This window comes from Hippocampus bargibanti, linkage group LG01 (assembly GCF_051943395.1).
Source record: "Hippocampus bargibanti isolate YZ-2025 linkage group LG01, ASM5194339v1, whole genome shotgun sequence".
NCBI classification, from domain to species: domain Eukaryota; kingdom Metazoa; phylum Chordata; class Actinopteri; order Syngnathiformes; family Syngnathidae; genus Hippocampus; species Hippocampus bargibanti.
In genome coordinates this window covers 14,611,578-14,636,362 of record NC_142734.1, presented here as the reverse complement: position 1 = coordinate 14,636,362, position 24,785 = coordinate 14,611,578, and the positions used below count along the sequence as shown (strand labels likewise).

The following is a 24,785-nucleotide window of genomic DNA, read 5'->3' as shown; positions in this document are numbered from 1 at the left end:
TGAACACACAGCGGCTCCCCTCTCCCGGCAAATTGGCGTTTTCATGTTTATTATGTTTGTTAAAGTCATTATAAGTGCCTTGCATGCTGGGTCCGAGAGGACAGTAATTTCATATGTGCTGTATGTCATGCATATTAGCATATTTGTCAAGAAAGCTGACTTTGAATTTGACTTTTTGACTTTGATTGGCTGGCAACCAATTCAGGGTGTCCCCCGCCTCGTGCCTGAAGACAGCTGAGATAGGCTCCAGCACCCCCTACAACCCTAATGAAGAATAAGCGGTACGGAAAATGGAATAATAATAATAATAATAATAATAATAATAATAATAATAATAATAATAATAATTAATAATTTGGATTTGGATTTGCCTTTATTAGTCTCACAGTGGAGAAATTTACATTTCACAGCAGCAAATAATAATAATAATAATACTTCTATCATTATAAACAAGGACATGACAAAAGTGGTCTTGCACATCCCATGAGTAGGTTTGAGGCTCGAGGTGAATGAAGCCTCTGGTGCAGACTTAGCATTTTCTGACTCCTCTTCACAAAATTTGAATGAGCCAGCCGCAGTGGGTTTAGGATTCAACTGACTGTGGTGAAACTTGCTTGTGGAGGAGTGTTGGGAGCCTCAATTGCCTGAAGCTTTATTTTTCATGATTTAAAAGTGCATTCGCAGGAGCGAATCCTTCACCTGGAGCGCTTATAAATCCAGCTTACACGTGTGGGAGTGAGCGAGCATGACTGAGGAGGTCTTCTGGTACTCACCCTAACTTATATTCACTGAGTAAATGTGTGCAGTTTTTTCCCTGTGCTTTGGTGGAGGAGACATTGGATAAATAAGATTCACAGACAGACTAAGAGACAGGCAAAAAACAGGAGGAGAATTCCTTGACTTCATTCTCTGCAGTTCATTGTGCATATGCAATGCTGCTCGTCATTGTACAACTATTGATCTCGCATTGAGGGTCCATGGCAAGCCGCACAACTGATCCTCATTCTGTCATCTCGTTTTCCAGGTTATCTATGCTCTCAACACCAAGAATGACGAGCATGAAGAGGAGATTGATTCATTGAAGGAAGCCCACGAGGATGAGGTACTGACTGTTTTAGGATGCATCCTACAAAGAAATATCTCTAAGGACTTTGAATAATGCCAACTACATGATGTTGAAATTAGTGCTGTGATAGAATGTCATTTTGACAATAAAGATATTGATGACTGACTCCATCAATAATGTCCAATGCTTCTTCAACCCTTTTTTTGTCACTGCTCAGGTGCAGCATATTGTGACAGAAACCCGAGATAAGATTATGCAGTACAAGTGCAAGATGGTGGATGAGGCCGATCTCCGCCGGCGGCTGGCCAGTCTGGAGGAATCTGTCGAATTACATGAACACATGAAAAGACAGGTCACAAGATTTCATTTAGTCATCGTAAGGGATAGACATTTGATTTAATTGTCTTGACTTACCGGTAATTATACTGTGATGGTACTGAACAAATCACTTCACATCAGGGTTGTCCAATTTCTATGCAAACCCATTGGAAATAGATGAAAATCTGTGATGGAACGTGACATAATTTTCTTTATTTAAGCTCTTCTGCACATGCATGAGCAACAGCCACAAGGGCCCCTAAGTTGAACACAAAAAAAGTAGAACAGACCTAACTGTATCGTTCTTCTAGTTGACTTCATTGCTGCCTGATGATATAGTGAGGAAGCGCTTGTGTATAATGACCTCATGTATGTCATTTTATAACATTGTGGCAAGCCAATAAGTGATAAAAATACAGTATTTGATCCTGATCCACTGTCTGGAAAAAAACACATGAAGCAAGAATCAAAAAGTAGACTATTTGCTTAAACAGACACCCATAAAATCAAGGATCCCCAGGACAGGAATTATCCTCAACTGCCCGTCGTTGTAAATGTGGGTGTAAATAATGGTTTACCTTCACGTGCCTTGCCATTAATGTGGGTGTTGTGCCTATGGTGGGTGACAGAATATTGACAGCCAATGGTGGTTGTGCTCTTGCAGGCTCTGGCTGAGTTTGAGATGTACAGACAAAGAATGGAGGATTCACAGCTCTGCACTGAAGCCCAACACACGCAGCGAGTGGTTTCCATGAGCAGAGAGGTATCCAAACGCAAGCACGCAAGTTGGGCGAAAAAAAGAAATCAGTGTTAATAAGTTTCATCTGAAAAAAGAAGTACAAAGTGTACTCGTGCCCATTTTTAAGAACAAAGGAGATGTGAGTTGTACTAACTACTGAGAAATAAAGTTGATGAGCCATACAATGAAACTCTGGCAAAGAGTAGTTGAAGCTAGACTAAGAGCAGATGTGAACATTTGTGAGCAGCAGTATGGCTTCATGCCAAAAAAGAGTACGACAGATGCAGTGTTTGCTTTAACAATGCTGATAGAGAAGTACAGAGAAGATCAGAAGCAATTGCATTGTGTCTTTGTAGATCTGGAGAAAGCGTATGACAGGGTGCCCAGAGAAGAGCTGTGGTATTGCATGAGGAAGTCTGGAGAGACAGAAAAGTATGTCAGAGCGGTGCAAGACATGTATCATGACAGTCGGACAGTTGTGAGGTTTGCTGTCGGTGTGACTGAGGAATTCAAGGTGGAGGTGGGACTCCACCAGGGGTTAGCTCTGAGCCCCTTCTTATTTGCTATGGTGATGGACAGGCTGACAAACGATGTTAGACAAGAATCTCCTTGGACCATGATGTTTGCAGATGACATTGTGATCTGTAGCGAGGACAGGGAACAGGTGGCGGAGAAACTAGAGGTGTGGAGATATGCCCTGAAAGGAGAGGAATGAAGATCAGTCGCAGCAAGACAGAATATATGTGTGTGAATGAGAGGGATCCAAGTGCAAGAGTGATGCTATAGGGAGAAGAGATAAAGAAGGTGGAGGATTTTAAGTACTTGGGGTCAACTGTCCAGAGCAATGGAGAGTGTGGAATAGAGGTGAAGAAGCGTGACCAGGCAGGCTGCAGCGGCTGGAGAAAAATGTCAGGTGTGATGCGTGATAGAAGGGTTTCAGCTAGGATGAAAGGAAAAGTGTATAAAACAGTGGTGAGACCAGCCATGATGTTTGGACTGGAGACAGTGCCACTGAAGAAAAGACAGGAAGCAGAGCTGGAGGTAGCAGAGCTGAAGATGTTGAGGTTTTCTTTGGGAGTGACCAGGTTGGATAGGATCAGGAATGAGTACATTCGAGGGACAACTTATATTAGAGGCTTTGGAGAGGAAGTCAGAGAGGCCAGACTGAGATGGTTTGGACATGTCCAGAGGAGAGAGAACGACTATATCGGAAGAAGGATGCTGAATCTTGAACTGCCAGGCAGGAGACCGAGAGGAAGACCGAAGAGGAGGTTTATGGATGTGGTCAAAGAGGACATGAAGGTAGCTGGTGTGAGAGAAGAGGATGCACAAAACCGGGATAGATGGAGGACATTGATTCGCTGTGGCGACCCCTGAAGGGAAAAGCCGAAAGGAAAAGAAGAAGAAGTTTCATCTGAAAAAGATACATCAGCTTTTTAAAAACACTCCATTTGACGGTATTTGCAATTTTACTTGGTAGACATGGATGCGTTAATTGTTTACATTTCTATAAGACACTGTCGATGTTGACAAAGTATTGCCCGCATTAAGCCTCCCTACAGTTTCTGACTGAAGCTCACAGTGACAATGACAAGTGACAAGTAAAATGTAACTTATTGTGTGCTTTTATTTTGAAAGCTTTGCCGCACGATGAGTGCTGGTTCGACCGCCCGCCCCACAGTGCAGAAGTGTAGGGTTCAATATCACTTCCGGCCTCTGTGTGTTTATTATGCATGCTCTCCCCATGCCTGTGTGTGTCTTCTCTGGGTGCTACGCTTTCCTCTCGCATTCCCAAAGAATGTATGGTAGGTAAATGGATAGCTGGCACCCAATTTAAGGGGTCCCGACTGCGTTACGACAGCTGGGCTTGCCTCCAGCATCCCTTGTGAGGATAAGCAAATTAGATAATTAATGGATGGAAGCATTTTTTAAATTGGCCTTTTTATTTGTACACTTGGACACCATAACAAGCGACGTAGCAAACCAGAGCTGCAATGTGTGTGTGAAGAGTTATTTTTTTCTGTATTCAATCTCTGACACTTTTAGCAACAACACCACACCCCGCTGCCCTCCTATCCATTTGTTATATGTCGTACACTTTTGTGCAAAAAAATCTGCAACTAAAAGTTCCTCCATTGACACACCTGGCACATTATAAGGGCATTAACTCATTCACTGCCAAACCCGAATTTATTCGGGAATTGAAAATATGACGTGGAGAGCTATTTCCAAATTTGTTCGTTTTTTTTGCGGTGGTGTTGATATAGCGCTGGTCAGACCTCTGGCACGACGGGGCAGCATTCGCCTTTTGTAGAGCCACCCCCATATGCACCTCATATTTGCCTTTTGTACAGCCTCCCTCAGTTGCACCTCATATTACTCCAGACCCACATAAATTAGGAGTGAAAATGACAAAAACCCTGGCACGGGAGTGGACAGGTTTTTCACGTCTGACAGTGAATGAGTTAATGTAGTACAGCACAGGTGTCAAAGTCGAGGCCCGCGGGCCAAGTCCGGCCTGCCACATCATTTTTTTCGGCCCGCGAAAACAAATCAAACTTGTTGAAATTCCATGATGATTGCTAAAATCTGAGCCAAATTTTCATATTTTTGGATGTCAACCACAATAAAAGTCATTATTCTTGACTTCAGATTTGAAAATGAGTTATTCATTAATTTGCTGTGTGCTCTATCTGTAATATTTGAAGGAATTTAAACATTCTAATGGGGTCCCCAAATTCATAACGGCCCTCGAGAGGAAACCATAACTACAATGTGGCCCGCGGCAAAAAATGACTTTGACACACCTGTAGTACAGTGTAGCAGAACGGGTCTTTTAACTACATTACACCGTACATCCAGTTGTTGACATGTGCTTGTGAGAAGAGTCGTTGCTCCATCATTTTAACTAAGTAAAAAAGTGTCTTAAGTATCCCAAAAATATAGATACAGTATGTAATAATAATACAATTTTGTGTATCATACCACATCACACCACGCATCATCCATATCATGCTTTTCTGGTATTATCTCAAAGCAGCAGGCAGTCCCTAGTTTCCCTCTTTGTATCAAGTATTGAACTCAGCTCCATAACATAACATAACATAGCATTTTTCCTTACTTCTTCAACCTCATGTCTATATGATTTGTCTATGTGTCACGTTTCTTGTATCAGGGGGTGCAGAAAAGCTGCAAGGATTTGTTCACGTCAGCTTATGTCAAGATATTAACGGTTAAGGATGTTACAAATTTGGTTCGAACTACTGTGCAAGTATAGCTCGGCACAACTCGCACGCCTCCAAATAGAATAGAATATTTTCCGTGATTTCACTAGGTGGAGGAGATGCGTCGGGATTTTGAGGAGAAGCTGCGGGCATTCAGCCAGGCTCAGGCCCAGTTTGAGGCGGATAAGCGGCGAGTGCTGGAGGAGCTGAGGTCCAACCACCGCCATGAGGTGGAGGAACTCCTAAACAGCCAGCAGAACCAGAGCGCCACTTCCACCGAAGACCAGGAGAAATTGGCCGAGCTCCATAGACAAGAGGTGGGACAGAAAGGAAGAGAGAAGAGGTTGACGCTCACTAACTTTGCCTTTTGGAGACAGTTTATGCGGCAAGTTACTTCACGGGATAATTGCGGTTTTGGTAGCCTGATTTATTGTTGAAACAAGCGTTGGGGTTTTGTTGTGCAGATGTGAATTGTTGCATGTCATTCCCCTCTTTTACACACATTTTTATTTCCTATCAAGTAAAGCCACAGATTTGTTAGTATCTTTTTTATGATCTGATTGATGTGACATTTGCCTGGTAAAATGTCCCTGTCGTCGACATCAGTTGAAAGACAGAGTGCTTAATCACTTTCATTCAATAAATAGACAGTGTTTTATATTAATTCATGCTTAACTTGTCTTTAGCCTAAGCCTTAACAAATAAAATGCAACAATGTGGGGAGAAACAAAAACAACCATTATTACAACACACTCCTTTTTTAAAATTCTTCATCCCTTTATTGTTCAAATGTGTCTTTTGGCAATCATGAGGAATTAAATTTGAGATTAAAAAAACATCAAACAATGTTTATCCCTTTCTTTATCACATAGGTGGAGTCTTTAATGGAGAGGGTGGAAGAGCTGACCAAGGACAAGGTTCGGGTGGTTGAGGAATACGAGGCCAAACTGGCCAAGGCTCAAGAGTACTACGAGCGGGAACTGGAGGCCATGACCAGGACGCACCAGCTCACCACTGAAAACCTGCTCGCCTGGAAAAGGACCGAGGTAGAACCACACGGTCCCTCTTCCACCACACACACGCAGCACCTTCTCCGAGAGGTCCGAATCTGACTGTAATTATATGCGTGTTCTCAGGTTGAGCTTCGAAAAGAGTTCCAGGCGCAGGAGGCGGCACTGCAGCGCTCACTCTCAAAGTTGAGGAGTGAGCTTCAGAGGGCCCAGGAGGAGGCGCGCGAGAACCGGGACAAGACCAACAGACTGCAGACGTCCATGGTCAATGCTGAGGGAACCATCAAGGTGAAGAATGAATTCAGAATTGCAGTTTGGAAAGGGGTGTAGCACAAGATTTTCGATGTTTTTCTTTTGAATTTTAATCCTTACATCTGAAAATGGATATCTGTACTTTCTACTACATACACATTTAGCCAAAATATGCTTGTTTCCTTCTTTGAGCACTGCGGATGGCGAGAGGCTATAAAAAAGACTGAAGTAAAGTCTGACTAAGTGAGTTAATTTCCGGGCAGATTTTAAGGACCAAAATCTTGGGACAGCAACAATGAGGCAACACACAATTATTAATTATGAATAACTTAAGTCAAGCCATTACAAACTCTCATCGTCTATAAAAAGTGCATGAGCACTATGTAACTTAATCAAGAGGATATATACTTTAATGTGCAAATGTTTTTTTTTTTTCAATCATTGCGCAGTAATGGGGAAAAAATGGTACCTTGTTACTTGGTCATTTTAATGCTTGCTACAACAAAAGGTGAATTATGTGACCGACAGTAAAGAAATTATGAATGCTTAAAACTAGTGTCAGGATTAGGTGATTAAGATGTTGCTATTGGCTAATGCTGGGCAACAGACAAGGCTGGAGGAGTGCAGAAGTCTCAAAAGAGTATTTTGAGTATATTTTTTAATTATGGGTGAAAAAACTTGAATCAACATACTCAAAATCTATCCAAATAAACAGAAGTACAAAGAAATGCACCTACAACAAAACAACCATAACATGACTGGATCAACGTGACTAACAGCAGAACTGACAAATAGACAAATACCGAAGTGTCAGAGATATGACAGACAGACACCGTGGACAGAGACTCAGAACCAGAAAGATTGTCCCCACTGCCGGCAGGAGACGCAGTCATCAGATGACATACGTCTGAATTCTGCGCCCCTCTGCCAAGCTATTTATTGAGAGTATATGTAAATTACAGTGATATATTAGTAAACATAGTTTTCTTGATTTGCATACCACACCTCTGGGCGTTCTGAGCAACAACAGATGTAAGCAGTAAAACATATACATTTTAATTGGTTGTCTTTTCCATGAACTGATAAGTTTGTAATCTGGCGCTTGTGCAGGATGTTTAAACTGTAAATAACTCCGGTGAAAAAGGAGTATCTCAAGCCCTAAATTCTGTGCAAGGCCGGACCTTCTAGAATCTTGATGGAGACGACGGTTCATCGTGCCGTATCTGTTTCACTCAGATTTAATGTGGCCATCTGCGCTTTGACTGTAGGCCCATTGTTTAGTTGGTCAGCAAAGCATGGCACTTTTAAACATGATACATTATTATTCTCCATCATTCCCACCTCTTAATCATTTTTAAAAGTGATAGCAAACATTATCTTGACAGTGACCGTGGAGTGTAAAAAATGTGGAAAAAAACAAAATAGTAAATATAATGGCATATATGTGTCTATACTATTGGGATATATGTATATAGGTAAAATACAAGACAGAAGACATTCCCCGCTATAGCCTAACAATCAATGGGAAGCATGTATGTATATATATACCCCCCAGTCCCACCTCTTAATCATATATTTCAAAGTTGCATTTTCATTAGTCTGATTACATGACTGGAGTGTCATTTTAAATTACTGTTCAACAAATTGCTGATTCATGACAGTTTCAAAATCACTGTGGGCATTTGGAAACAGTTCAACTTAATTTGAAGACACCAGATAATAACCAATATACCTAAAAAACATATTTTTCTTTTTCATTAAAAACAAATTTGGGAACATCTCTCATTTCATCCCCGCCCTTTTTTTTTCTTGGGAAAAAAACAACGATATTGGGATAAAATGTACATCAGCATGCAATCCGATCTTAGCATGCAGGGAAAATCCAGATCGGTCCCTCCGTCCAAAGGCCGTGAGATACGAGTTCCACATCGCTTGACTCCACACCCCTAGATAGGCTGCGTGACTGGTCCCTCTGGTCATCTGGTGGCCCCTTCCGTCACCAGCCTCGACGCGTCTGTGGTAGCCGCCTGGTATATCATGGTCCAGTCTGCTCCTGAAAATAATGGACGAGAACACAAAATGAGCGTATGTCTCCTCAATGAACCATTCTTTGAGGAGCGCCTGGGTCCATGCATTTACATGGAGCCGGGAGCTCTCGGCCACGTTCCACCTCAAAAGGCGTGGAACCCCTGGCAGAATTTACGGTGACCCTCGAGCCTGAGTAGCGCAATTGGCACAGCCTCAAACCATTTAAAATATCTCTCCAGGTCACCACCATATAATTCCTAGATTCTAGTCACTGTATTGTATTTCGATCTTACCGTGGTTTTCTGATGAACCCCATTTCCCCCGTCTGGAGCTCCAACCGTTGATACAAACCTTCCGTCTCTGGCCACTCCGTCTGCAGTCCCCCTACTCAGGAATTCACCCAAACGGTCTGCAAGAAGGTGGTTAACGTGGAAAAAACAAAACAAACAAAAACTATCTTTCCCCTTAAACATTAAAAATCTCCAACTACATCGCCTGAATCAGCATAGGAGTTGATCTCCCATCAACTGCTTTCTCTAGCACCTTCAAAAACCCTTACCATCTCTTTGGCTAACCCGTCTCCTCCTAATATTCTAATCAGGAAACAATTCATACACAACATCAACAACTGTTCATCCTACTTGAATATCATCAACAACTGCACCCAATCCCCACTCTAACTGTTGAAACTTTAGAGTTCATATTGATGAGCACCTCTCTTTCTTCCATTCCACCCAACACCCAAATTACCAAAACTGCATTCTTCTACCTTTCTAGTCTCCGCTCTGTTTCCACACACTGCTGCACACACCACCATAAATACTCCCACAATCAAGGCCTCATCTGATCTTTCCTGACCCCCCACCAAAACACTCCGTCCCGCAGCCCCCAATCCTCTAACACAAATCTCCTTGACATCCCTGTAGCCAGACTCAGAACTGGGGGGAACCCGGCCTTCAGATAGCCGCCCCCACTCATGGGACGCAAACTATGACCCCCCACTTGTGAATCAGCGCTCAAAACCTCAAATGTCCCACAATGTTTTTTTTCTTCCATGTTTTAATCTCGTTACTCGTGCTTCCTTTTAGATCGATTTTGGCGTCAATTAAGTATGCTTGTCTTCAGGCGTACATTTAATTTAACATTTTAAGCTCTTGTGAAACATCTACGAATGCAATAAAAAGCGCTTTCAAATTACATTTATTAATATTATCATCATTAATCTACGAGTCACTTGGTGTGGCATATAAACTATCTTTTCCTTTTTTTTCTTATTTCCTGTTGCTTCGCTGACATTGTAAAAATTTCGAACAAAGTAGCCACTGTGACAATCGGGATCATCCTAACAAAAACAATGTGGCCATTTTTTTTCTCTTTGAAACCATTTGCCGAATGCTGCCGCACATCTGACGCATGCTGGATATATTTGTTCGATTGGGTTCAATTGCATGCTGGTGTCGGTCAAAATGTTGTCGATCTCTCCCCCCACTCCTTTCTGAAAAAGAGCAGAAGTTGAGGCATTTTAACAAAACTACCAAAATCAAGCACCTCCAATTAGTCAGTTTGCACGAGGGTATCGTGTAAACCCCCAAAAACCATGCAAATTGGAATTTTTCTTTCCGTTTGGGTTCGTAAAATAAAGAAAGGTCAAATTGGCCACAGAGTGGCTTCCAAGCAACAAAATCTCCTATCATGCAGCGAGAAAAATCCCATCTTCACACCAAGATAAGTGAATGGGAAATGTCCACGTATGAACGGATAATGTCTGAAATTGTCAGTCAAAATTTCACTTCAGGAAAATTTGATTTAAACTAACAATTTTTTCCCAAAACGTTTGCGAAAAACAGTTTTTCAAACTATTGAGACACAGCTCACAAGGCATTTCTAACAATTAACATTACCAACCAATGAGCTTGCTGATAGGTCCACACAGCTGCCACATCCTCCACACACCTTTGGAAATTAGAATAGGGATCAATGTCATTTTCGAATGTATCAAAGGCATTGTGAAGTGGGGTGATTATCATGAGGTCGGTCGGGTCATGTGGAGGAAATCAAGGGATCAAAGCCAGTACTGTTGCAGGAGTTCAGTGGTTGCAGTGGAGTTGCATTGTGAGAGATTGTTCATTCAGAGTCATTTTCTGCAGCAAATCATGCTTCAGCTTTCTGAGGTTCAGGTCTGTGATGCCAGCAGCAAGCACTTTCAGTTGAGTTTCCATCCCAGGGAGCAGGTGGGATGTCTCTTGGCTTTGTGGCTTGATCGCTGAACGGGTGGCAGCAAATGTGTTTCAGCTTTCTCAAGTTCATTTCCTTGAGGCCAGCAGCAAGCATTTGGAGTTCAGTTTCTATCCCAGGGAGCAGGTGGGATGTCTTGGCTTTGCGGCTTGACAGTGCTGTGGACATCGTGGAGCTTGTCTGAACGGGTGGATGCAAGTGGCTGTGCATTCAGAGTCCATTTCTTTCACGTCACCACAATTTGAACAGCCAGCTTGATTTCAGAGATTTCCTCGCACACGCCCTCAGGCACTCATCCTACCGCCCCACAGCCATGCCGCCTTGGTCAAGCCTTTGCGGCCAGCCGGCCATAATTTCGAAGTGGTGCTAGAGGGATGGGCCAGCCGTGCTGGAACCTGGACACATTAATTTACATTCGGTCAGATTCTTTGTTTGTTAGTTTTTTCTTAATTAGAGGAGCATAGCTTCCCGCAAATTCCCTGAATGTGTGCGGCGCAACCAAAGACGTTCCTATCTTGTCTTCTCAAAAATGTGACAAGTCGATTTGTAGCCTGGACATTCCCACTTCATTCGCGGGTATAGTCAGAAGGCACTTCCCCTCACTAACCTCACGTCCACCAAGCTCCCTTTCAGGTGGACTCCCGATGCTGAGGGGGCATTCAACCGCCTCCGTCGTGCCTTCACCAACCCCCCTGTCCTGCGTCATCCCGACCCCGAGCTCCCGTTCACGGTCGAGGTTGACGCATCCGAGTCCGGAGTAGGGGCCGTCCTTTCCCAGCGCTCTCCCACCGACCAGAAGCTACGCCCATGCGCCTTCTTCTCCCGCCGGCTCAGCCCCGCCGAGGCCAATTATGACGTCGGCAATCGGGAACTGCTGGCGGTCGTCCTGGCCCTGCAGGAATGGAGACACTGGCTTGAGGGAGCTAAACACCCCTTCAAAGACAAGAACCTGGCGGCCAGCCGGTCTGCCAAGAGACTTAACTCGCGACAGGCCCGATGGTCACTCTTCCTCACCCGGTTTAACTTTTCTCTCACCTACTGCCCAGGGTCACAGAACACCAAGCCCGATGCCCTATCCCGCATCCATGAGCCGGCAGAAAGGGAGGAGACCACCACCAACATCCTGCCGGCCCAACGCATCCTGGGTGCCCTGAGGTGGGAGGTTGAGAGAAAAGTTCAGCAAGCCCTGGGAACGACCCCCATCCCCAGGGGCTGTCCTAAGGATCGCCTGTTCGTCCCCGCCCCTCTTCGCACGGAGGTGCTCGTCTGGGGGCACACCTCCAAGATTGCTTGTCACCCGGGGGTCAACAGGACGATCCAACTCATCGCCCAACGGTTCTGGTGGCCGGGGTTCCGAAGGGACATCACCAGCTTCGTGAAAGCCTGCCCGACCTGTGCTTGTGGGAAAGCTTCCCACCAGCCCCCGGCAGGACTCCTCCAGCCGCTACCGGTGCCGTCCAGACCCTGGTCTTACATCTCCGTCGACTTCGTGACAGGCCTCCCCCCCTCCCGTGGCAAGACGGTCGTCCTCACCGTTGTGGACCGATTCTCCAAGTCGGCCCACTTCGTCCCGTTAACCAGGTTGCCGTCCGCCATCGAGACGGCTCAACTCCTGGTTAACCACGTCGTCCGTCTCCACGGGATTCCGACGGACATCGTGTCGGACCGGGGACCGCAGTTCGTGTCCAAGGTATGGAAGCGTTTCTGTCGGTCCCTAGGGGCGTCGGCGAGCCTGTCATCTGGATACCATCCCCAGACCAACGGACAGACGGAGAGGAAGAACCAGGACCTGGAGGCGGCCCTCCGGTGCGTGTGCCTCCACAACCCAGCGTCGTGGGCCCTGCACCTACCCTGGGTGGAGTACGCCCACAACTCCCTGGTCTCCGCAGCCACAGGTCGGTCCCCATTCATGTCCGCCTGTGGCTATCAGCCGCCCTTGTTCCCCACACAGGAGGGCCAGGTGGAGGTCCCGTCTATTGAACATCACCTCAGACGGGCCCACCGAGTCTGGAAGGAGACCAGGGACGCCCTGACACGCACCGCATCCCGGAACCAGCGGTTGGCGGACCGTCATCGGAGACAGGCACCCAACTACCAGGTCGGGCAGGAGGTGTGGCTGTCCACGAGGGACCTTCGGCTGGCAGGGTCTTCAGCTAAGCTGGGCCCACGCTTTACGGGTCCCTTCCCCATCGAGGCCATCCTCAGCCCGGTCTCGGTGAGGCTCCGGCTGCCACCCACCATGAGGATCCACCCCGTCTTTCACGTTTCCCTCCTCAAGCCAGTGGAAACCAGCTCCTTAGCCCCCACGCCCACCCCCCCACCTCCCCCCCGGATGTTGGCCGACGGACCGGTCTACACCGTGCGGGAGATACTGGACTCCAGGCGCATGGGCAGAGGAGTGCAGTACCTGGTCGACTGGGAGGGCTATGGACCGGAGGAACGACAGTGGGTCCCACGTGCCTGTATCCTCGACCCATCTCTCATCCGGGCGTTCCATGCGGCTCACCCTTCCAAACCTGGTGGGCCGCCAAGAGGCGTCCGTTGAGGGGGGGGCACTGTCACATCTCGTCGCCGTCCTGGGCGCGCCCCGCCCCTCCTGTCATCTCCTCCGCTGCTCCCTGGAGACGGCCCCTCCCATCATCACGCACCTGGGTTCCCACAGCTGTTTGTCATTCCCGTGATTGTGCCTTCTGACTATATCTACCGATTGCGCTATTCAGTCTCCGTCGGAATATTCAGAAAGCTTACCTCGCGACCTCCCTTCCGTCAGGTCTGCCATCTTTTTCCCTCACTCATCGCCACTTGTTTTGTTTGTGCACATGCTCCCAGTAAAGACTTTTCTTGATTCAAGTATCTGTCTCGCCGTGTACTTTGGATTCGACCCCCCGCTTTCCCTCGTCTCTTGAGTCCTGCCTCCTAGCCTCAAGAGACGCAACAATAGTATTTTTAGGTTTAGTTTGACGTTAACTCGAACATGGCCCTGCAATAAACACATTGGAGCCTCTCTTTTTTAAATCTATTTTTTGCCCTCACTGTTTGCCACCTGCGGCTACCTAACATTGTAGGTCTTTTACCAACAAACTATCTTCTGAAATGTCACAAATGTACAGCGATGGTTGTAAATTTGCACGGTTTGATGTTTCCCAGGTCAGATCGGCTCCCTACAGGCCACCCAGATGGCCCATGAGGCATCCATCAAGAACCTTGACCAAGAGCAGAGTCGGGTAAAGGAGAAGATTGGCAGGCTGGAGCAGGAGAGGGAGGCCCTGCTGAATCAACACCAGGTGGCCAGCGACCAGCACAAACAGCAAGTGCTGAAACTGGAGCAGGTCCTTTTTCATATCTCAACGAAATAGAAGGTGGGAGTTCAAGCTTCTTTGGTCACATCCACAAGCTTCCTCTTCCCTTCAGTCTCTGCGTGAGGAGCACCAAGGGTACGAGAAGGAGCTCTCCAGACTAAGAGCTCACTATGAGGAGGAGACGCGTCGTTACAAGGAGGCACAGATCAGGGCATTGGAGGAAATGGAGGAGAAACACCAAGCCATGAGGGACGAGGCTGAACAGGAGAAAGAGGAAGAGACGAAGCTTCTTATGATGGTGAGTCTGCTGATGCTACGGACGTCGACTGGAGTCGCTGCGACTTTACTACAACCGCACTTATACAAAAGTGCTACAAAAAGGCAAGGCAGATTGTGCATTTCATCCACTAAGTAACGTGGTCACACAACCAAAAGCGCAACACCTAAAAGCATTTCTAAATGCAACAGCTGAATGCATTCAAAGTCAAACCCAAGAGAGCAAAAGTGGCTTTGTAAAATGATTAAAAGAACGTACAGTTTAAATGCATTTACAAACAAAATATTGAAAGATGTGAAAATGCAAAGGACAGAAATGAAAAGTAGCTGGCTGAAATTACGAAAAAGATACGAAAAAGCCAATTATAATTTGCGAAAAGTGCTCTGATCACTAAGCCACTTGTGACAAAGCATACTGACCAGAACTAGCACACTGTATCGGTAGCGAGCTGCATAAGCAAATATGTTGTGTTGATTTAATAGCAGTTAACTCGTTTCCAAAAAACGGGAAGACTTTCGCTTAGTGCCTCGTCTTCACTGTAATTTACATGAAATCGCAATCTCGTTCCGGCGTGTTTTTTCGAAATAAAATATTTAGGTTCCGGCGCCAAATTTTCATTAATACTATCGAAGCAGAGCGAATTATTAGCGTTCAATTCTTCGCCACATCCCCCTTCTCTCTCTCTTTTTCTTTTATTGCTTCTATGAATTTGGTCCAGTTCTTCACCGCATAGGGCGGACTCTATAACTGGGTTCGTTCAGTAGGACAGCAATTCAAATTTACATTTGTGGTTTCTCCTTCTTCAACCCCCAAAAGGGTGAGGAGAACTTGCATACTGCATCCACAAAAGTCTGCTGTTTGAATCCCACTGTATATTATATGAATTACAACACGTTATCGCAATTCCAATCACACTCAGATGCGGTCACGCCCGAAACAACCCCGCGACATAGTCAAGCTCGCAAGCTTGACACACAGACCCGCATGCTCACACAGGCACACAGACACAGTCACACAACCACAAGGATGATCAGTCCTTGTGTACCCAAAAACTAAGCTCAGTTCAGCACTCTCACTACCACATGAACTAGCTTAATTTTTTTCGAGGCTTTTCATTCTTCCAGACCTTCAAAAGGCTGTACTATCCAATCTTCAAGACCCAAACAAATAGGCTTGTCCTAAAATCAGTATCCGACTGACTTTCCGTACGGTTTTATCCATGGCGCAATGGCCCTTTAGAACGTTCTCATTTTCCTTAAATCAGTATCCGACTGACTTTCTGTACGTACTTTTCCATGGCGCACTGGCCCTTTAGAACGTTCTCTATCTTCCAAGACCCAAACAAATAGGCTTGTACTATCCAAAATCTTCCAAGACCTAAACAAATAGGCTTGTACTATCGTTTATCAGACTGACCTCAATTTTTGGAGACGATCCTTCCGGTCCCGAGCCCGCCCAGGTTCGTTGGGATGGCGTTTGCGTCTCACCCGGCGAGCAGGCCTGGCTTCTGCCCCCAAGAAAAGGAGGTCCTCTCGAAATCTTGTTGGCCTTGCCGGTGCACCGGTTCTTGACAGTCGCCGTAGACCGCTCACCGCAGGAGACGCGTTGCCATCCCGGACGAGCCCCCAAAAATGTCAGAGATATGACAGACAGACACCGTGGACAGAGACTCAGAACCAGAAAGATTGTCCCCACTGCCGGCAGGAGACGCAGTCATCAGATGACATACGTCTGAATTCTGCGCCCCTCTGCCAAGCTATTTATTGAGAGTATATGTAAATTACAGTGATATATTAGTAAACATAGTTTTCTTGATTTGCATACCACACCTCTGGGCGTTCTGAGCAACAACAGATGTAAGCAGTAAAACATATACCTTTTAATTGGTTGTCTTTTCCATGAACTGATAAATTTGTAATCTGGCGCTTGTGCAGGATGTTTAAGCCGTCAATAACTCCGGTGAAAAAGGAGTATCTCAAGCCCTAAATTCTGTGCAAGGCCGGACCTTCTAGAATCTTGATGGAGACGACGGTTCATCGTGCCGTATCTGTTTCACTCAGATTTAATGTGGCCATCTGCGCTTTGACTGTAGGCCCATTGTTTAGTTGGTCAGCAAAGCACGGCACTTTTAAACATGATAAATTATTATTCTCCATCACGAAGGCAATCAGGCAAATGACTACAAACAAACTGCGACTAGGAGAAGCTGTCTGGAGTCTTCAATTTTTCATCCACTGTGTGCTACAGAACCTGCACAAGCAACTGGACGAAGCCATCCAGGATGGTGAGATTTGGGTGATGCAGCTGAAAGACACAGAATATGAACTGGAGGGCTGCAGGGAACGAGTGCAGCAGCAAGCAACGGAAATCCTCCACAAAGCGAGTGAGCCATCTGCCTGAAGCCCACACACACGCTCACGGAATGCAATTTTTTTTCTACCAGAGTTAGATATACACAAATGCTGCAACTCGGTGGGAACAATAAATTGAAATCAAATTAGCATTGTAGAAAATCCAGCAGACATTTAAACAGCTTCTTCCCCCAAGCCATTAACTCTTTGAACTCTTTCAACAGTAGCCAAAATGGAACTGTATAGTGCCACTTAGTTTTTTTGACGACGATACTAGTGCAGCGTGTTCTACCGGAAACAAATTCCTTGTGTGTTCTACATACTTGGCAATAAAGATGATTCTGATTCTGATTCTGAGAAAGGAGGGGCGGAGAGGGAGATAAAGGGGGCGAGAGAGAGAAGGGGCGGGAGAGGGGGAAGTGAAAGATAGGAGGAGAGAGGGAGGAAGTGAGAGAGAGAGAGACCAGCACGTTGTTCTTTTGGAGATGTAGAATGTGCACTTTTATTTATCACCTTCAGTCTTACCCTCTAGATGTTGTTGCCGATGTCACGAGCAGTTTGCGACTTTTCTTTGCAGCTCAAAATGTTTCCATCATCGAGGCTGTTTTTCTTGGTCTGCCCTTTCAACATCTGTTACAAAGTACACCAATAGTTTCTTTCTTTTTAACGGCATTTGAAATTATTGCACTAATTATGGCCAATGTTTTTGCAACCTGCTGGTATCATGTGATAGGGAGCGAGCCCTCCTGTGGATTGTTATTGATGAATGTAGACACAAAATGACAGCAAAAGCAATTTTATCGTAAGCATGCCTTTCTCCCAATTACCAAAACAGTCATTTGTTTTTCCGCAATTTTATTCTTTAGTCTGATTATGGCATTTTTCTGTGAATCTTAACATTAAAGTGACACCGCTTAGGCAAAGCTATGGCATTTTGCAGCATATTATAGCATTAAGTCAGTGGTCAGACCAAATCATGTAGTTTTGTGAAATACACAATGTGGACTTATAGTATTTTTAGGTTTAGTTTGACGTTAACTCGAACATGGCCCTGCAATAAACACATTGGAGCCTCTCTTTTTTAAATCTATTTTTTGCCCTCACTGTTTGCCACCTGCGGCTACCTAACATTGTAGGTCTTTTACCAACAAACTATCTTCTGAAATGTCACAAATGTACAGCGATGGTTGTAAATTTGCACGGTTTGATGTTTCCCAGGTCAGATCGGCTCCCTACAGGCCACCCAGATGGCCCATGAGGCATCCATCAAGAACCTTGACCAAGAGCAGAGTCGGGTAAAGGAGAAGATTGGCAGGCTGGAGCAGGAGAGGGAGGCCCTGCTGAATCAACACCAGGTGGCCAGCGACCAGCACAAACAGCAAGTGCTGAAACTGGAGCAGGTCCTTTTTCATATCTCAAGAAATAGAAGGTGGGAGTTCGAGCTTCTTTGGTCACATCCACAACTTCCTCTTCCCTTCAGTCTCTGCGTGAGGAGCACCAAGGGTACGAGAAGGAGCTCTCCAGACTAAGAGCTCACTATGAGGAGGAGACGCGTCGTTACAAGGAGGCACAGATCAGGGCATTGGAGGAAATGGAGGAGAAACACCAAGCCATGAGGGACGAGGCTCAACAGGAGAAAGAGGAAGAGACGAAGCTTCTTATGATGGTGAGTCTGCTGATGCTACGGACGTCGACTGGAGTCGCTGCGACTTTACTACAACCGCACTTATACAAAAGTGCTACAAAAAGGCAAGGCAGATTGTGCATTTCATCCACTAAGTAACGTGGTCACACAACCAAAAGCGCAACACCTAAAAGCATTTCTAAATGCAACAGCTGAATGCATTCAAAGTCAAACCCAAGAGAGCAAAAGTGGCTTTGTAAAATGATTAAAAGAACGTACAGTTTAAATGCATTTACAAACAAAATATTGAAAGATGTGAAAATGCAAAGGACAGAAATGAAAAGTAGCTGGCTGAAATTACGAAAAAGATACGAAAAAGCCAATTATAATTTGCGAAAAGTGCTCTGATCACTAAGCCACTTGTGACAAAGCATACTGACCAGAGCTAGCACACTGTATCGGTAGCGAGCTGCATAAGCAAATATGTTGTGTTGATTTAATAGCAGTTTTGTCAACCCACAATGGCTAAAGGAGGAAGAGAAATGGATTTGGTTGGAGATTTACTGTTAAAGCCATTTTCAAGATGGACTTTAAGAAAAAACATGGACATCAGTAAAAAAGGTTGGTCAGTTATTTCCTCACTACTGGTGGGCTTGTAGTTGTCACGTTTCGCGAGGTGGTGATGGCGGGTTCGGATCCCAAAAAGCAGGCAGGAGGGAGCAGGAGGTTGTTTGACAAATTGTATTAAAATAAAGTCAGCAGGAACAAAATGTAAAACATCAAAATGATCTGAATGGAAAAAATACAAAGTAGCAACAGAAAACCAAGTGTAAAAGTCCGCCAAGGTTAAACAAACACGTACACAATGCATGCTGCAACCAAGCAGCAAACAATGAATCGGCCCTGGATGATCGTGCCAGGTGTCCTTTAAGTGTCATTGATTATAACGACCAGCACCTGCGAGGCTGCCGACAGGGCTGACGTCGCTACCCGCTGTTCGCCAATCTGATCGGGACGACCAGCACCTGTGCAGGTGCAGGCGGGGCCGACAGCGCCCCCCGTTGGTCGCCAACCAGATCATGACAGTACCCCCCCTTCAAGGGGCTGCTTCCAGAAGTCCCAACAGTCTCCCAAAAGGTCCACCCGCCAGGGAACGGTCGGTGAAGAGGGCAACCGCTGCCTCTCCAGCATACGACGGGCGGCGGCCTGATGGGAACGGGACTCGGCCTGGGGTGGACGAAGACGCGGCACGGATCGTCGTGGGCGTGAGTGCGATCCCTCTCGCACGTTCACGCGACGGCGCATGGCTCTGCGTGGACGTCGACTGCCAGGCGCAGAATGGCACCCCGTACGGCCGTATGGGACCAGGTCTCGGCCGGACGCCGACGTGGGCGTGAACTGCCCGGCTCCGGGGGAACGAGACGGGTCCAGAGCCGCTCCGGGATCCAGCGGTGAGTGGGGTCTCGGACTGACGTTGACGCGGACGTTGCACGGCTCGTCGTGGATGAGACTCAATTCGTCATGCACGACGACAGCGTGGCTGGACGTGGGCGTGCAATGCCAGTCACCCAGTGTCACCCTGGACGGCCACCTGGAAGGAGGTCTCGGCCGGACGTTTAGTCGAGTGACGCAATTCAAACGCGACGAGGCTTGCGCTAACGTGGACGTAGCATGGTCAGGCACGGGGTGGAAATGAGACGGGTCCGATGTACCTGCGGGATCCGATAGTTGGCCGATTCATTCTGTCACGGTTTTGCGAGGTGGTGATGGCGGGTTCGGATACCAAAAAGCAGGCAGGAGGGAGCAGGAGGTTGTTTGACAAATTGTATTAAAATAAAGTCAGCAGGAACAAAATGTAAAACATCAAAATGATCTGAATGGAAAAAATACAAAGTAGCAACAGAAAACCAAGTGTAAAAGTCCGCCAAGGTTAAACAAACACGTACACAATGCATGCTGCAACCAAGCAGCAAACAAACAATGAATCGGCACCGGATGATCGTGCCAGGTGTCTTTTTAAGTGTCATTGATTATAACGACCAGCACCTGCGAGGCTGCCGGCAGGGCTGACGTCGCTACCCGCTGGTCGCCAATTTGATCGGGACGACCAGCACCTGTGCAGGTGCAGGCGGGGCCGACAGCGCCCCCCGTTGGTCGCCAACCAGATCATGACAGTAGTATCACACCACACTTTTTTCAGTCTGGATAGATTCAGACGTAGCACCACTGAAGGCCTAGCGATAAAATCCACATCCAGCCACTGCTTTTAATGCAACCAGAGAAGTTGAGTCGAACTGATACGAAGGAATGTGTGTATGAAAAATGAATAGGGTTAAGAACACCAAATACTCCTGCTAACATTGCAAGGTGACTCAATTTAGAGATGAATCGTGAGACTTGCACATGCGTGAATTGATCCCATCATGGGGTGATGATGATGAGATCTGGCAGGTACCAATTTCATACCAGGTAATTAAGACCGACAGCCACGGGCTGTTCTGTCTCTCTCAGCTGTTCAGGAATATCAGCAATTAATGTTTGCCCTTCAGCAAATCTTTGTTTGAGAGAAATGCACGGCTAAGAAATGCACATCCCCCTCTTGTGACTGCGCAGTTTTAATTCGGCCAAACAACGCCCCCCTTCCACTGCTCATTCTGTTTTTTTTTAAACACAAATACATTGTGTACTCGCGCGTTCATTTGCTGCACCGTCGGCAGGTTTGCCGCATGAGTTTGCTTTGCTTGTGCGCCGTCAATGTTGTTACCTGCAGAAAACCAGCTCACCTTCACATTCACAAACCATTCGACTTCAGAGCGAATTTATCTTTTTTAATATTATGTGCCCTTCTCTCCACTGTTTGGCTTCAAAGGCTGATTGGAGTTGACTGCTTACTGGTGGATTTTGCACAGATATTAAATCCTGCCTGCCAGCATTGTGCAAACGTGTGGGCGTCAGATGAAAGAATGGGAGAGAGGGACAGGATGAATGAAGACAGTGGATGTGAAAAATAATTCATAGGGCTGTGCCTTGTCATCTTTAGGTGGGCGCCTGTTTCTCCTCAATAGAAATAAAAGGGAGTGGAGGAGGGCAGAGATGCAGGGCATGGAGAAACGGTCACTGTAAAAGCAGGCATTTAATCGTCCAGATAGTTTTAATCCCTGCTAGCAAGATATTAAAAAGTTTCGAACGCAATCCTACTAATTACTCATGCTCTATTAATTCCAAATCCAGTTCACCGAAGCCCCTTTTGAGACTGCAGAAGAATTTCTTGAATTCGCTTACAGGTGGCAGCTTTATTGTCCGTGTCGAATCATTCATTGGTCCATGAGGAGAATGGATCTGCTGTGTGAATGTTGATGTGCTCTCTCTTTCGGCTGAGGGAGGCTAACACCACCTGTCATGCAGATTGTTAAAGCCTTCACAAAATCAGCATACACAAAACCGACTGTCTGTGTGTTCAATTGAAGATATTTTGTGGCCAAATATGAAAAAGAAGAGCCGTTATTCTTGGACATCACGAGGCTGACAAGTGGCACATAAACTTGTAAAGAGCAAATAGTGACACACCACATAATCAAAATTGAATCTTAAAATCGCATGAAAAAAAGGAATATAATAAAGCATAAATTACTTTAGTGACTCAAGTTTCAGTCAGAGACAGCTTTATTCAACAAAATACAGTAAAGTCTCGTTATATCGATATTCAAGGGAGTCCGAAAAAATATCGATATAACCGGGACTATCGATATATCCGACCCTGTTTGCATGTAATTTTCTCCGTGCGTGCATAGAAATAGTATCGATATAACCGGGACTATCGATATATCCGATATCGATATAACGAGACTTTACTGTATCTGTTTTTTCCCCCCGTGTGTTTTAGGTTTAGGTTTTTAACTTGCTTCCCTGATTGAAACATTTCTCAAAACTTTGTTGACCACCTTTGTCTACCAATAGAACAAGTACATTTAAACTTAAATAAGTCAACAAAGGGACCGTGACAACCCCCACCAATGTTTTTAAAATGAGTTTATCTTTTTTTTGGCCGCCGCCTACAAATAAACATGCAATAATTTTGTTGCATTGCTCCTCTCGTAATGATTTGACTAATTTTAATAACTAGAGACTAAAAATCAAAAGAAAATGCATTGCAAAGCAAACCACTACGCCAATGGAGTCCTTCTTTTCCTTTAGGCTTTTCCCCTCAGGGGTCGCCACAGCGAATCAATGTCCTCCATTTATCCCGGTTTTGCGCATCCTCTTCTCTCCCACCAGCTACCTTCATGTCCTCTTTGACCACATCCATAAACCTCCTCTTCGGTCTCCTGCCTGGCAGTTCAAGGCTCAGCATCCTTCTCCCGATATAGTCACTCTCTCTCATCTGGACATGTGCAAACCATCTCAGTCTGGCCTCTCTGACTTTCTCTGCAAAGCCTCTAATATGAGTTGTCCCTCTAATGTACTCATTCCTGATCCTATCCAACCTGGTCACTCCCAAAGAAAACCTCAACATCTTCAGCTCTGCTACCTCCAGCTCTGCTTCCTGTCTTTTCTTCGGTGGCACTGTCTCCAGTCCAAACATCATGGCTGGTCTCACCACTGTTTTATACAGTTTTCCTTTCATCCTAGCTGAAACCCTTCTATCACACATCACACCTGACCTTTTCTCCAGCCGCTCCAGTCTGCCTGGACACACTTCTTCACCTGTTTTCCACACTCTCCATTGCTCTGGACAGTTGACCCCAAGTACTTAAAATCCTCCACCTTCTTTATCTCTTCTCCCTGTAGCATCACTCTTGCACTTGGATCCATCTCATTCACACACATATATTCTGTCTTGCTGCGACTGATCTTCATTCCTCTCCTTTCCAGGCCATATCTTCACATCTCTAGTTTCTCCGCCACCAGTTCCCTGTTCTTGCCACAGATCACAATGTCATCTGCAAACATCATGGTCCAAGGGGATTCTTGTCTAACATCGTCTGTCAGCCTATCCATCACCATAGCAAACAAGAAGGGGCTCAGAGCTGACTCCTGGTGGAGTCCCACCTCCACCTTCAAATTCTCAGTCACACCGACAGCACACCTCACAACTGTCCTACAGTCATGACACATGTCTTGCACCGCTCTGACATACTTTTCCGTCACTCCAGACTTCCTCATGCAATGCCACAGCTCTTTTCTGGGCACCCTGTCATACGCTTTCTCCAGATCTACAAAGACACAATGCAATTCCTTCTGACCTTCTCTGTACTTCTCTATCAGCATTTTTAAAGCAAACACTGCATCTGTCGTACTCTTTTTTTGGCATGAAGCCATACTGCTGCTCACAAATGTTCACTTTTGTTCTTAGTCTAGCTTCAACTACTCTTTCCCAGAGTTTCATTGTATGGCTCATCAACTTGTCACGCTTTTGCGAGGTGGTGATGGCGGGTGCAGATCCCAAAAAGCAGGCAGGAGGTAGCAGGAGGTTGTGTGACAAATTGTATTAAAATAAAGGTCAGCAGGAACAAAATGTAAAACATCAAAATGATCTGAACAGAAAAAAGTATCAAAAGAAAACCAAGTGTAAAAGTCCGCCAAGGTTAAACAAACACATGCACAGCATACAATGCATGCAATTGCAGACAAAGCATGCAACAAACAATGAACCGACACCGGATGGTCGTGCCGGGAGTCCTTTTAAGTGCCACTGATTAAAACGACCAGCACCTGCGAGGCTGCAGGCAGGGCTGACGTCACTACCCGTTGGTCGCCAATCCGAACGTGGCAGTCCGCCACTGATCGGGACGACCAGCACCTGTGCAGCTGCAGGCGGGGCCGACAGCGCCACCCGTTGGTCGCCAACGAGATCATGACACAACTTTATTCCTCTGTAGTTAGTACAACTCTGCATCTCCTTTGTTCTTGAAAATGGGCACGAGTACACTTCATCTCCATTCTTCAGGCATCTGTTCACCATCTAAGATCATGTTGAATAACCCAGTCAGGAACACCACCGCCACCTCTCCAAGACACTTCCATACCTCGATTGGTAAATCATCAGGCCCGAGTGCCTTTCCCCCTTCATCCTCTTTAGCGCCCTCCTCACTTCATCCTTGCTAATGCTTTCTACGTCTTGGTCCACAACAGTCACATCTTCTACTCCTTGTTCCTTCTCATTTTCCTCATTCATCAATTCTTCAAAGTATTCTTTCCATCTTGCCATCACACTAGTGGCACCTGTTAATACATTGCCATCTCTATCCTTAATCAGCCGCACCTGCTGCAGGTCCTTACCACCTTTGTCTCTCTGTCTCGCCAGCCTGTAAAGATCAGTCTCACCTTCCTTGCTGTCCAGCAAGTCATTATAGGCCACGTTT

General features: G+C 45.9%; 1 protein-coding gene and 1 long non-coding RNA gene across 12 annotated transcripts in view; one reads left to right on the top strand and one right to left on the bottom strand.

Annotated features, from left to right (window-relative positions):
• Positions 1–24,785, top strand: part of LOC148903240 (protein FAM184A-like) — a 66,350-nt gene that overhangs the window by 19,270 nt on the left and 22,295 nt on the right. For 10 of the 11 annotated variants that reach the window (XM_088998425.1, XM_088998403.1, XM_088998394.1 and 7 more), the window contains exons 2-10: positions 1,025–1,102; positions 1,284–1,418; positions 2,049–2,147; positions 5,458–5,664; positions 6,220–6,393; positions 6,484–6,645; positions 16,696–16,831; positions 18,018–18,199; positions 18,280–18,465. In XM_088998425.1, coding sequence (XP_088854551.1) covers positions 1,320–1,418; positions 2,049–2,147; positions 5,458–5,664; positions 6,220–6,393; positions 6,484–6,645; positions 16,696–16,831; positions 18,018–18,199; positions 18,280–18,465 — 1,245 coding nt within the window. In that variant the 5' untranslated portion in view covers positions 1,025–1,102; positions 1,284–1,319. Of the gene's footprint in view, positions 1–1,024; positions 1,103–1,283; positions 1,419–2,048; positions 2,148–3,761; positions 3,814–5,457; positions 5,665–6,219; positions 6,394–6,483; positions 6,646–16,695; positions 16,832–18,017; positions 18,200–18,279; positions 18,466–24,785 lie in introns of those variants that run through there. The other variant, XM_088998440.1, reaches the window with a different exon arrangement.
• Positions 7,469–16,403, bottom strand: LOC148903241 (uncharacterized). Its single transcript, XR_016115268.1, has 2 exons — positions 15,865–16,403; positions 7,469–11,267 (listed from the first exon to the last, which is right to left on the bottom strand). It is a non-coding gene; the product is annotated as an uncharacterized LOC148903241 (long non-coding RNA).